Genomic DNA, 13,474 nt, shown 5'->3' on the forward strand with positions numbered 1-13,474 from the left:
ATATAAAAGACAGATAGGCTGCTTGTCAGTGTGTTTTCTCTTGTTGCATTAATTTTGTAGGCTTCCTCTCTGGAGCTGCAGAAGTCCCAGCTAGAGGCCAAGGTGGAGAAGATGGAGGAAGATCTAAGCAAACACACACAAATGATCGCCATGATACACAGTCTCAGCAGCGGCAAACTCAAGGACGTCACCGCCAACCTCTCTCTGTAACACACACACACATTCTCATTCTCATGAAATACTTCACATGCTTAATGAAGTGAAAATAACTTATTTTATCTGTTTTGTCATTTTTAATCTTTTCAATGTTTTCATACTTTCGTGAGCTTATGAATGAATTGTCGACAGAAGATTATTCTGCTTTCATTTTGGATTAAATTAATTTGAAATTATTTCAGACTGAGATTATTCAGCGGTTTAAAATGTTAATCCTTGGCCACCAGAGGGCGCCGTACAAGCACAGTTTTTGACAGACACGATTTAAACCTTTCTCCCCTTTTTGTTTTTCAATCAACAAGAATAATTGTTTATGCTTCAACAACAACAACAAAAAATCCTTATTGTTTTATCCAGATCATCATAGAATGTCTATCAGAGGCATTCTGGCCAACTGGACATGTTCCTATAAAAGTGGGTTAATGGTCTTGTGCAACAGAGAAAACGTTCAGTGATCATTCTGAAGTTTCGCATTGATAAGAATGATGTTTTACAGCAGAAAGTTTTATTAGGGCCATTCATGTTTAAGGTATGACTTCCTTGTTAAAATGAAATCTTCCTTTAGGCATGGAAAAATCACTGATTTTACATTATTTATAGTATGAATTACTAGTTTAGAAAATTAGTTTGTAGAAAACAACATAATGTGCAAATAAACCATAACAAGAGCCGGTATACTAATGCATAACTCTGAAAAGAAGGACTGAAATAGTATTTTTTTTTGGAAAATATTTTCCAATAAATTGTTTAATTTACAACTTTGAAAAATCATTTACAGTGTGCAGAAAAACAAAAAATAACAGTTTATACAGCTCAGAAAATAAAACATTATTAATAAAAAATATGATTTCACACTTAACATTCAAGTTTCAGTGTTGCATTTGACTTTTTGTCAGAACCTGATTTGTTACATACTTTCATAGTTACATAGTTTTAACTAGTTTGTCAGCCAATCGGATGTGGCCTTATGCCAGCACGCTAGATACCACACATTGGCTCTTTGACCGATATTCTGATATCTGAGTGTGAATGTTTCTTCAAGAGACATGTGTTAATCTCCCTTCATCTGAACATGCTCTCAGATTCTCACAGTTTGTCAGATTTAACTGATAAATCAGTAGCCACAAACAACAGACTGAAAAGGAATGGTTGAACCATTTTCTTAAATGTTAAAGCTGTATTTGGAATAAAAAGCTTCCTGTAAAACGATTTCCAAGACTTTAAATTTAAGAAGAATTATTTTTCCGTCACCTAATTCTGATTTATTTGTAACGTTAATGGTATGATGAAGAGTTTTTGTTGTTTTATAGCTGGAGGTGTGTCTCCGTTTCAGGCTAAAGGTGTCTTCCTTTATGACTTCATTCATAATGTGACTCGGAGTTTACTGTGACTTACCAAGCCCTGTTATGGAATGAGGGAAATTACGTTTTCATTTTAGAAACATATTTACATCATTACCTTCATTGCCAAGTTGATCTTCATTAAATTAAATAATACTGCAATTTAGACTGTTATAAAACAGTTTACATGTAAAAGAACAGCAAAAAAATTGCACCACGATTGTCCCTATAAAGTCCCTTATTTAGTGTCTTCATTAATCAACAGGTGGATAGACAGCTTAAAAGAACAGCAAAAAAACAAACAAAAAAACACAATTGTCTCTATAAAGTCCCCTGTTTAGTGTCTTCATTAATCGACAGGTGGATAGAGAGCTTAAATATCATAATCATTGTAGTGTTGGTATGTTTATGTTTCCATGGCCACAGATTAGCACCTATTCAAACAATTAAGCAAAGAATAAAACTCGCTTGTTTGCATATTCTGTGTCAGTCACAGTAACTACAGCTTACTACAATTCCAAACTTGTCATAGAGGGACTGCCTCTGCTGAGTTTTGTTCTCTTAAGAAAGTGTATTCAGAAGTTGGATTAGTGTGGAATCTGCTGAAACTGGTTTCATGCTTACATCACGAAACTGAGAACAGAGTGACTAGAATCTGATCCATCCACTTCTGGAATGTAAAATATTTTTAAAATGCGAAAGAGAAGAAAAAGTCCTTCAGTTTACAGAAACATTCTTAAACCTCAAAGCTTGAAGGTCTGTAAGCTGGCAGTGAGTTTAGAAGGACTATCGAGTCTGGGCAGTGACCGCTTCAATGATGCTTCAAAGCCAAAACTCGGCCATTGCGCTCACTGTTTTCTCCTGGCATGTCTTTTCCTTCAATAGTCTTCTTATTTATCTTCAGGCTTTTACTGGTCCTCATTTAATTTAAGTCCTGAATAATAAATATGAATACACAAGATAAGGTGCTTGGATTTCTTGTCATTTTGCTTTTCTCCAAATGACTCTGCATGGACTTGATGAGATGTCCCATTTCTGGTTATTTACCCTTTTTTAAGCTTCCATTCAAATTCTTCATCTCTTCCTCTTGATTTGATGTTTGTGATGGAGTTCTATCTCCGGAACATTTCTGTGTTAAGACACATAGTTCAGTCATCTTCGTCTCATACTCTTGATTTGATGTTTGTGCTGGCGCTCTATCTCCGGAACATTTCTGTGTTAAGACACATAGTTCAGTCATCTTCGTCTCATACTCTTGATTTGATGTTTGTGCTGGAGTTCTATCTGTGGAACATTTCTGTGTGAAGACACATGGCAGCTCAGTTTTAGGTTAGGCATATTGAGGTAAAACAGTTCTGAGGAGGGCAGATTTATTTGAATGACACCGAAACTGTGGATATGGTAATGGTCCTATCTCTTTTGAGCTCTTTTGCATTCTTTTGTTCAATTTCAAATGTATAAATAAAATCCTTATATAACAATAAAAGAACAAAATAAAATAACTCACCTTTAGTAATTCCCTTCTCTTTATCACAACAAAAATCACAACGGCAATAATAATGGCTGCTATAACGCCGATACATATGTAGACAGTTTCCGAACCTGTATGGAAAGAAAAGAGGGTTAAATCTCTTAGACTGACATGTTCAACACATTTTTATCTGGTTTATATTTATGTATTTGGTGTGTTTTATTGCTTTACATAAACAGAACCTGAAGCTTTCTATAGTAGAAATGTTGATTTCAAGATTTACCTCTTGATGAGACTGAGGCTTCCATAATGTGTCTGTCCTCGTCTGCACTAATGCTCTCACATGTGTATGTTCCCAATTGCTCTTCATTAAGATGAGAGAGTTTAACTGTTCCATTTTCTGGATTAAAGGTAACTTTGTCCCTCCACTGTTCAGAGATGTCTTTCATAGAGGTTTTGCTGTCATATGTCAGGACGGTGGTGGAAAACTTCAAGATGAGAGTGTAGTGGACATCCTTAGGGACTGGACATCTGAAAATGAACTCATTCTCTGGGAGTTCTGAAACAGCTAAACATTTAACACATTTTTTTAATAAAATGTTTTAAATGCATTCTTAACAACAAAATTGACATTAGTTCTATAAAACTTCATTTCACACATACCTTAAAGCTATAAAATGGATAGAACAAGCTATTTGCTGTGTACTCCAAAATTTTACTTGACACTTATTTCAAGTATTGACACTTCATTTTTCACATTGAGAGTGTTATCGTATTATATATCGTATTTCCTTCAATGGAATTCACACTAGTGGAAAATGAAACTAAGATAGAGCTGCCTTTACTACTCCCCTAATCTTATATTCTGTAACTCCAGAATCTTTAAATTTACCTTGCTTTTCCAGAGTAGCTGTCTTTGTCCTGTCCTTACTGGTTATGGAGCAGGTGTATTTGTAGGTACTACTGATGACACCCACTTTAAGTTCACTTGTCACCATGAACAGTTTTTCTTCTGTTTGCTGGAAAGTATCCAATGGCTCTTTCGCCGGCGGCTCTGAGGACCACGAGACTTGTGGTTGTGGATAAACTCCACTGGTGTTGCAGATGACGGTATCATCTTTTAAAGTGATATCCACTGATTTAACTGGAGCTAAAAAAAATAGTAACAGTTTTATTTTCTCTTTCTTAATAAGCATGACATATGACTAGACTTTCTTTAAAAAGTCATTTTGAAAAAGTTTTTATTTAAGAGTTTCAGAAATTCTTCCTCTCACCTTCTACGGACACAGACACAAACTTCTCATCATTTGTTTTTTCATTGGCTGTGTAACATCTGTATCGGCCTTCATCTTGGACCCTGAGGTTTTTTAGTAAGAGTGATACATTTCCATTTTTGATTTCAGATCCCGGTAACAGGGATGTTCTTCCCTTATAGTCCTCGGACTGATGGCTAAACTGGTCTTTATTGTAATAGAATGAATGCACTTGTTTATTATCCTTGTACCAGTGGATGATGTCAAGGATGTTGGATGTGCAAGGTAACAAACATTCCGCAGAGTAGAGACAAGTGACATAGATGTCTGTAGAAACACCAGTGTCAAAAACAAAACACAAACATACTGTCATAAGACTATACAGGTAGGTGTAGCCTATTCAACCACTGCCATGTGTGTTGTAAGTCTTTTTATCTAAATAAAATCATGAATAAAACAACCTCAATAAGGTCATGGAGAAGTATGCTGAAATAGCTTTTGAGAAGCTTTGGGTTCAAGAGAACAGCCGATTCCAATGAGTCAGTAATCATTTACTGATGTTGTATCAAGGTTCAAATCTGAGTAAGGCATTACTGATGTGTTTACTCTCAGCTGAAAGTGCAAATAGTCTTTTTTTTTTTTTTTACGAATGATCATAACGTTAATAAATAAGAAAAAATATATTCATCTAAAAAGTAGATGTATTACATCTGAGATCGATAATTATTTCTATCTCTGTAAACAATAAAAACAAACACTCTGTTCATGACATGTACATGATAAAAAGTTAAATAAACATTGATACAATTAAAATTACAATTAAACATTTAATTAAAGAGGTGCTTATGTGAATGTACAAGGTTGAGGTAGTGGGATGAGACACTTTTGAGGCTGTATTGATCTGTATATATATCAGACATGGAAATAAATGTCAGTAGATATTTTAGTTTCTTACCTCCTAAAGTTACAGGCAGAATCCACAGCAAGATCACCAGCTTCATAATCACATACTATTAAACTTCCTATGTGTCGTGTAGTCTGTCGGATTGTGTTTTCTTTTGATTTCACATTGACATATCTCTGTGCTGACAGGGAGTTCCTAGAACTCAATGCGTCAAAACGCATAGTTCAATTACCTGTAATCTCAGTTTAACCCACTGCTTGACACACTGAAACCAACAGGTAGAGTAGATAATGTGTAGACATAAAATATCACAATCATGTTTAATGATTTGCCGCCTCCTACTGGATGTAAATGACTTTTTTTTAATGACTGAAAACATCTCTGCATCTCAGATTTTAGTAGGCTAATGCAAATTACAGATACTACTGGTCAAATATTACTCCGTTACAAGTAAAGGTTGTAAAGACCGATTTGTACTTAAGTAAAAGTACAGAAGTAGGCTACTCGTTTTTAAAAGTACTTTAGGATCAAAAGTAAAAAGTAAATGTCAATGCATTGTTTTATTAATGTTGCATTGTTGTATGTTATACTTGTACCTTATGCCTCTGAATCTATACCTACCCTCATATCAATATAAAATTTATTTCTAGAACACAGTTTAAGTGGTGGGATTGAATGTGAGATTCAAATGGCTGTTCCCTCAAATAGTGCCTATTTAAAGTGTTTTGGCTTTAAGTATGAATGTCAGCCTTACTGTTATCTATAAGCTAATGTGCTCCAAAACTCTTTTTTTTAAATTTGCACCCTGTTGACTTCAATGGGGCAAGTTTTAAACCTGCTTTTAGCCTCTTAACATCCTTGATGTGTCATTACAAGTGCCCAGCTAATGTGAATGATTCCTTCAGAGTGATCACGGGTGAATCTGACTGCATAGATGTGAAAGATATTAATAAAAATGATGTTATTTCAGCCAGCGCACATACCTGTATTTACATCCTGTTTTCGGTCGAAGTCCATAGTAATCGATTGTCGAGTTCACGCGCGTGATCATAGGTAACTAAACCCATGGCTCTGACTAAACCTATGCAGGTGAACTCGACAATCGATTACTATGGACTTGGACCGAAAACAGGATGTAAATACAGGTATGTGCGCTGGCTGAAATAACATCATTTTTATTCATATCTTTCACATCTACTGCAGTCAGATTCACCCGTGATCACTCTGAAGGAATCACTCACATTAGCTGTGTAATGACACATCAAGGATGTTAAGAGGCTAAAAGCTGGTTTAAAACTTGCCCCATTGAAGTCAACAGGGTGCAAATTTTAAAAAGAGGATAACATGGTGTAGGCAACACTGATTTTTGTCGTTGTTCTCTGTATTGACAGCACTCCAAATTTACAAAAAAATGAGCTCAATGACCGGAGTTCTCCTTTAAAGAGCTACATATGGGCATTTTGTTCAATAAAATAGGCTTACTCAAATGTTGAGCAATAAAAACGACATCTCCGTGTCGCTGGGCGATATGAAAATAAATAAATAAATAAATAAATAAATAAATAAATAAAAGTGATTGACCGATTCACAGATTTTTTAAATGTTTAACTAGTCAACTTAAAAACGTAACTACAGTATGATTCAAGTAACATTCTTTTTTATTAACCATCTGGTTAAAAAAAAGTTATATTCCAAGTGCACCACACCTGAAGTGATATATCAACATGATGTAAATGACAAATTAGGCCTATTTGTTAAATATCTTTGCATGAAATATGAAGGCAAATGTTGTACAAACAAATCTTAAAACATATACTATATATACACTATAAAATTAAAATAAAATGAAATATAAAAATGCTAAATATTTCTTATTCAAAAAGTAATAAAAATAACACCAGTTATTAGCAAAAGCTTTGTAAAAACAGAAAATAACAGCACCTTTCAGCCTGTCACCATCATGCCAACATGAAATATCAAACGTACAGTGGTTCATTACAGGATTTTCCATTCAATTGCGCTTTTATTCCTATTGTGTTTATGTTTGTATTGTGTTCACTCGTGTCTCGCGTCTTTTGCAGCGTCCCACCCATGCGTCCCACCGCTGAAACGGCATTCTAAAAACATGGCGCTCGAGTTAAGAAAAAACTCATTTCTATAACTGCTAAAAATGGGCTTCACTTGTCTCAATTGAGTTCCAATGAGATGGCTCTGTCCATTTCTTTTACTGTCTATGCTGTTTAGACGCTATTACAAAAGAAAGATATAGACAGAAAATCTAAACATATTGGATGTGATCCTTGCGTTATGAATAGGAGTGATTTTTCAACTGAACTGAAAGATTTGCCTGTCATTTTTTTGTAGTGGTGGGCAGATCGAGGCTTCGTGAAGCAATGAAACTGTTGATGCAAGTAGGCCATATTGTTTGTTTCGAGGCTTCGGTGACAACTAGTGGCCACTTGCAAGGTGTTGATCTGAAACAACCTTGACGAGCCATTAAAAAATAGTGTTGTTTTTTTATTATTGTTTTTTCTAATATGTGAAGCTTGTAATGGCTCCTCACTGTGCATAATGTTATTTTGGTCCTGCAAAATGAATATTAATAAAAGAAATCAAGCCACAATGTCTCACTTTTTTAGAGATTTTTATTCAAAAACATTAATTTCTCTGCTGTGGAAGGACTTAGCCTACTTCTTTTTTTACAGATAATTTCTCCAGCCTTTGAAAAAATCCTCTCACAAGGGACACTTGTTGCTGGCATGCAAAGATATTTTTTAGCTAGGACATACAAATGAGGAAAGATTACTGCTCTCTCTCTTTTCAGTAAGTTAGTGGATTATGAGTTCTGGGCAAATACGCATCGTTGATATATTTTTCCACTTCCACTGTGGCATCAGCTGTAGCATTGTGTATCATCTGGGTTTGATGGATATCAAAAAGTTCCCATAAATTGTCCTGTGTTTCTACTGGTGTTGATGGTGATTGTGATGGTGATGATGATGATAGGTCTGATGTTGACATTTCTGGCTCTGAATAAAAATGAAAACAGCAATTAGAATTAAAATTATCTATAATCTATGTATCTACTAGATATGTATCTAGATACAATCTATCTATGTATCTATATACACTCACCTAAAGGATTATTAGGAACACCATACTAATACTGTGTTTGACCCCCTTTCGCCTTCAGAACTGCCCTTCGCTAAGCCCCGCCCTAGTTACTGTTGCTACGCCGGTCAAGCTTTTGCGCCTGGCACGTCAATTACAGTATGTATGCACTGGTTTCAGACATTCCTAAGGAGATAATTAGTCATTTTTGGCGAACAGGTGAAAATATGAGAGAGCAAGACTGCAGTATGCATTCGAGGGCTATATCCACAACATAATATGCAAACGATTAGAGAATAATTAGAGAATAATTTCATCAAAATTGAACCTAAAGCCGTTAGGTCGCAGCGCAAGCAGCAGCCGCCTCATATGCTAACCATTCAAATACACAGCAGAATAAGTGAAATTTGAAAATATTCTAATATTTATAAATCAAACAGCTTATCCATAAGTATTGTGGAATAAACACAAGACATTAGCCTGACCACTTTGCAATGATAACATTCTCCCGCTTATATTTGTAGTGCGCCAGGCTAACGTTACTGCTCACACGTCGTGGGTCACAAGTGACTAACGTTACTGTTATGAACTGATTAAGTTTGCATACCAAGTTACCAACCTTTTCCTTGGAGATCTCCAGCAATCCCTCTGATGTTCCCTCCTTTTACTAACTACCTTTTACTTTTACTAGAACTAACACCGGGAGAGTCACGATCGGATTGGGGTAACGTTACTAGTTTGGCCGTCGATTAACAAAATGCTGAAATATATTTTTAAGTACCTTAAATTATGTCAGTGAGCCTCCGTCTTGCCTTTAATCACAATGCTTGATCCACGAGCTGGACAATAACTTTATTCTAGAGCTGCTATAGCCTAAAGCCAAAACACTTTACTTTTAATTTCCTATTATCAATGTAAAGCTGCTTTGGAACAATCTACATAGTGAGATCTGGTGACTGTGGGGGCCATTTTAGTACAGTGAACTCATTGTCATATTCAAGAAACCAATTTGAAATGATTCGAGCTTTGTGACATGGTGCATTATCCTGCTGGAAGTAGCCATCAGAGGATGGGTACATACATGGTGGTCATAAAGGGATGGACATGGTCAGAAACAATGCTCAGGTAGGCCGTGGCATTTAAACGATGCCCAATTGGCACTAAGGGGCCTAAAGTGTGCCAAGAAAACATCCCCCACACCATTACACCACCACCACCAGCCTGCACAGTGGTAACAAGGCATGATGGATCCATGTTCTCATTCTGTTTATGCCAAATTCTGATTCTACCATCTGAATGTCTCAACAGAAATTGAGACTCATCAGACCAGGCAACATTTTTCCAGTCTTCAACTGTCCAATTTTGGTGAGCTCGTGCAAATTGTAGCCTCTTTTTCCTATTTGTAGTGGAGATGAGTGGTACCCGGTGGGGTCTTCTGCTGTTGTAGCCCATCCGCCTCAAGGTTGTGCGTGTTGTGGCTTCACAAATGCTTTGCTGCATACCTCGGTTGTAACGAGTGGTTATTTCAGTCAAAGTTGCTCTTCTATCAGCTTGAATCAGTCGACCCATTCTCCTCTGACCTCTAGCATCAACAAGGCATTTTCGCCCACATGACTGCTGTATACTGGATGTTTTTCCCTTTTCACACCATTCTTTGTAAACCCTAGAAATGGTTGTGCAGGAAAATCCCAGTAACTGAGCAGATTGTGAAATACTCAGACCGGCCCGTCTGGCACCAACAACCATGCCACGCTAAAAATTGTGTCACTATCATCAAAAATCCGCTATCTCCTAAACAAACTCCTCTCACAAAAACCCACGAGGTCAATATGCGTTGATTTCACTTTCATACAGATGTGCGATTGTGTGGTCTGTTCCCGACCGTGTCAATCAAACACTGATTCGGTGGACCACACCTGATGAAACACTTAGTGAAAAGGTGTGTTCGACATCGGCTGCGGCCGCGTGCAGGCGGGATGGAGCTGCAAACGGAGACGTGAAGTCGGACACTTTCTGGTTCCCGTAGTGACCGCTCACATGGTGTTTGCATACTTTACCACAGCTGAAGTGAAATAAATGCAATATTTGCCTAATAATACACAGATGTTTCAGAGACATTTTCATTCAATACTTTATGTACTGCTTCATACAGCGTCTGTTTGAACAAGAATAAAGTTCAACATAAGCTATTATCAATGAAGTGGAGTCTACGTTTTTTAATCAGTTTTAATTTGATAAACATGACAAGATATAACATCGCAACTACATGAAAAGAGTGTTTACTGTTATAAAAAACTGATTTGTGAACTTTAGAGGAACTAAAGGTGTTTGAATAAACCCGAAACACACGTGATCGTTATCATACGGTGAATCCGGCCAATGGTGGAACAGCTGTGTCATCATCAGCCCTCATGCATAGACAGTATATAAACTGGACACAGCGACACTGAGCTTGACAACGTAGATGTGACGTGAGCAACCCGTCTGTCTTCTAGTAGCTGTGCCAAGGGAAATCTGAATCATTACCTTCCGAAACTTGCAGAGACGGAGAGTGTGAGTAGGGGGTGTCCATGAGCTAGGAGCAGGAGAAACTTTTGCTAAGTATTCTGATTAATTACTTTGTCATTTTGTCTCCACGTCCCCCCGATTGTGCGCGAGCTTCTCCTCCTGTCCATACGGTAATTTCTCTACTGTGCGACAGAGAGTCGCGTGGTTATGATGCAATCGTTAGCCTATTTTTACAAAAACTGCTTCTACGGGGCCATAATGTAAGATACAAGGTAATGGAGCCTTTTATACATTTTCGTGTTTCTTTAGAAAAAAATAATGGACAAATGGAGTCTTTAAACACCTCAGATGTAAAGTTATTCGCTTTCAAAGTGACGCCAAAATGAATGGGAGTCAATGGGATGCTAACAGCAGGTGATGGTCTGATAGCCAATGGCAGCGCCCGGGGAAGCTTCAACATAATATGAAATGCTGCCCCCCTGCCCTCATGTAGCCCAGTGCAGCCGCTCTTGAGAAGCTGTGCTGGCTGAGTTCTCCGGCTACTCTCAAATCGCTCTCGCGGTACTTTGATGGCACACGTCACAGTCACGTGGCGTCGGCGCTGTATCAAGTCGGACAAAATTTCTAACCGGCATGCACTGCTTCAATTCAGCCCCCGATCGGTCTGCGCAGAGCTGCATTAAGTCGAACAAGTCTAAACACTTCGAGGCTTCGTTTGGCCATAGCAGAGAATGTCTAATAAGGCGAGAAGTTTCACTCTCAGTACACTTCCGGCTTCTGAACTGGTTGCAGTTCCACTCTGATTCCATAAGAGGGCGCTCACAGGACGAGTGCAGAATGAATGGAGGTCTATGGCGCTATACACATCAAAATCCACTTTTCTCAGGATATAATTTTTTGTCTAGTAATTTGAATGTTGTATTCGAAAGGAGATGCAAAGAAATTACACATTGCTGGGTGTTAGATTTTTAAAGTCACTTATTTGCTTTAAAAAGTCTTTTAAAGTGTCAATTAGGGTTGGGCGATGTCCCCTAAATTGGCAGTTGACGATGTTTACAGTATAACATCGCGATGGACGATGATATCGTCGGGGGGGGGGGGGGGGTGCTGACGATCACGAAGAGACAGGGAGAGTGCACATTGTAGCTACTTACATCTACTGTGTTTACGCCACGGGAATACTCAGTTTGGCATTTTGAAATATTTCTGTTTATTTGGCCGTTCAGGCGCGCAACCGAAGACAAAGACTACTTGACCATGTTGCGCTCGGAGCGCGCGCGCACCATCCTGTCAGTAGAATTCAGTTCTCTTTCGCGACTTATCGTGCTTTTAATATTGCTTTTCAATAGCACATCCTGCTCTTTTCTTTCTCATTCATGTTTTGTTATGAACTTTACATAATCGTCAACTGAAATCTGTGCGGATTATCAACAATACGATACATTTATAGGACATAAAGGGTCTCTGCGGCAAAAGTGAAAGTACCAGGCAGCGGCCAACAGGGTGAAATGTTTCTCTTTGCACAGCAAAGCACCCGTTTCAATAAAAGGATATATTAAAGTTTATAAAGCCTACTTTTACATTTTCATTGCTGTTTTAAAATGAATTTCGCCATCACCTTAAACAAGCTGTTCTGCTTGAATCCCAGTGCAGGAGCTGTAACTGTTAGGTTACCACAGAAACGTAAGCGTTTGGTTGATTGCTGTGGTGACTCGTGACACTCGCGAACAGCACTGAACACATACGTCTTCATTTTTTTTATCGTTTGTTGGTAAAGGGTGAGAGACCTTGCGAGCCACACGAGCCATAGGTAACCACTGGTGTACACACGAAAACGAACTTCCGTGAGACTGGGCTGGTCTGACAGGGTGGGGGGCGTGGCATCACGATGGTGGCTCTCCATCGTGATGTCGGTCAGCCATCACGATGGACGATGATATCGTCCATCGGCACAACCCTAGTGTCAATGACGTCATACACATCGTACGACCAGAGATACTGCTTTACGGCAATCCTTCAGTCACTTTGGTGCTTTCACGCTCTGCACTTTCTTTTCACTCGAGGCATCGACAACACAGCTGACACAGGTAAACACACGTGCTAGAAGAGTTTTTGTTTTGTTTGTTTCTGGTCCCGCTTCGGATGACACGATGCCACCAAGCTGTATCTCTGGTCGTAATCAGTCCTTCACTGACCAATCAGCGTTCATTAGCAGAATGCTAGCGTGACATGGGTGTTTTGAATCACGCTTCGGATCAGTGTTTCGAAACATCTGCGCTTTGGGATCTCGCAAAGCTTCGAAACGACTGTTTCGCATCAGCCATCCCTACTTTTTTGTCCTGTGGATTAATCCGTAACATTAACCCTAACAACTATTCAACGCTGCGGCGCTTCTCGACGTTACTTTTACGGCTGTTTACTTTACATTATTAGGTTAACACCTCTCAAAGGTCCGCCGAAACACCACTAAACCACTGAAGGCTGCACCCTCAAAACACTTTGTAGGTAGGTTTGCTAACGTTACACGTTTGTCTTCAGTTAACAAGGGGTAACTTACAAACTCAAAGAAAAGAAGAAACAATTACTTTGACTTTACAAAGTTCGGAAACTGGTACGTTACACAAACATAGCCACTTAAGTTGTATTAACTCATCTTTGATGAAGTGATCAC

The 13,474-nt window shown here is 38.2% G+C and overlaps 2 protein-coding genes across 5 annotated transcripts in view; one reads left to right on the forward strand and one right to left on the reverse strand.

Annotated features, from left to right (window-relative positions):
- Positions 1-13,474, forward strand: part of cip2a (cellular inhibitor of PP2A) — a 44,289-nt gene that overhangs the window by 13,181 nt on the left and 17,634 nt on the right. For 3 of the 4 annotated variants that reach the window (XM_081352655.1, XM_081352653.1, XM_081352656.1), the window contains exon 22: positions 61-1,418. In XM_081352655.1, the coding sequence (XP_081208781.1) occupies positions 61-210 (150 nt within the window). In that variant the 3' untranslated portion in view covers positions 211-1,418. Of the gene's footprint in view, positions 1-60; positions 1,419-13,474 lie in introns of those variants that run through there. The other variant, XM_081352654.1, reaches the window with a different exon arrangement.
- On the reverse strand, positions 940-5,420 carry hhla2b.2 (HERV-H LTR-associating 2b, tandem duplicate 2). Its single transcript, XM_081352664.1, has 6 exons — positions 5,236-5,420; positions 4,302-4,607; positions 3,920-4,177; positions 3,311-3,595; positions 3,064-3,158; positions 940-2,853 (listed from the first exon to the last, which is right to left on the reverse strand). The coding sequence occupies exons 1-6, from the start codon at positions 5,279-5,281 to the stop codon at positions 2,596-2,598; spliced, it is 1,248 nt and encodes a 415-aa protein (XP_081208790.1). The 5' UTR covers positions 5,282-5,420; the 3' UTR covers positions 940-2,595.

The sequence above is a fragment of the Scardinius erythrophthalmus genome (genome assembly GCF_964197995.2).
Source record: "Scardinius erythrophthalmus genome assembly, chromosome: 22".
In the NCBI taxonomy this organism is placed as follows: domain Eukaryota; kingdom Metazoa; phylum Chordata; class Actinopteri; order Cypriniformes; family Leuciscidae; genus Scardinius; species Scardinius erythrophthalmus.

What these genes read in the sequence shown, in the direction of transcription:
- hhla2b.2 (XM_081352664.1), bottom strand. Translation starts at nt 5,281, where the DNA reads ATGAAGCTGGTGATCTTGCTGTGGATTCTGCCTGTAACTTTAGGAG. An exon ending in AGCCTCAGTCTCATCAAGAG is followed by an intron (nt 3,159 to 3,310) that starts GTAAATCTTGAA and finishes CTTTCCATACAG; the next exon opens with GTTCGGAAACTGTCTACATA. An exon ending in AGAGAAGGGAATTACTAAAG is followed by an intron (nt 2,854 to 3,063) that starts GTGAGTTATTTT and finishes GTCTTCACACAG; the next exon opens with AAATGTTCCACAGATAGAAC.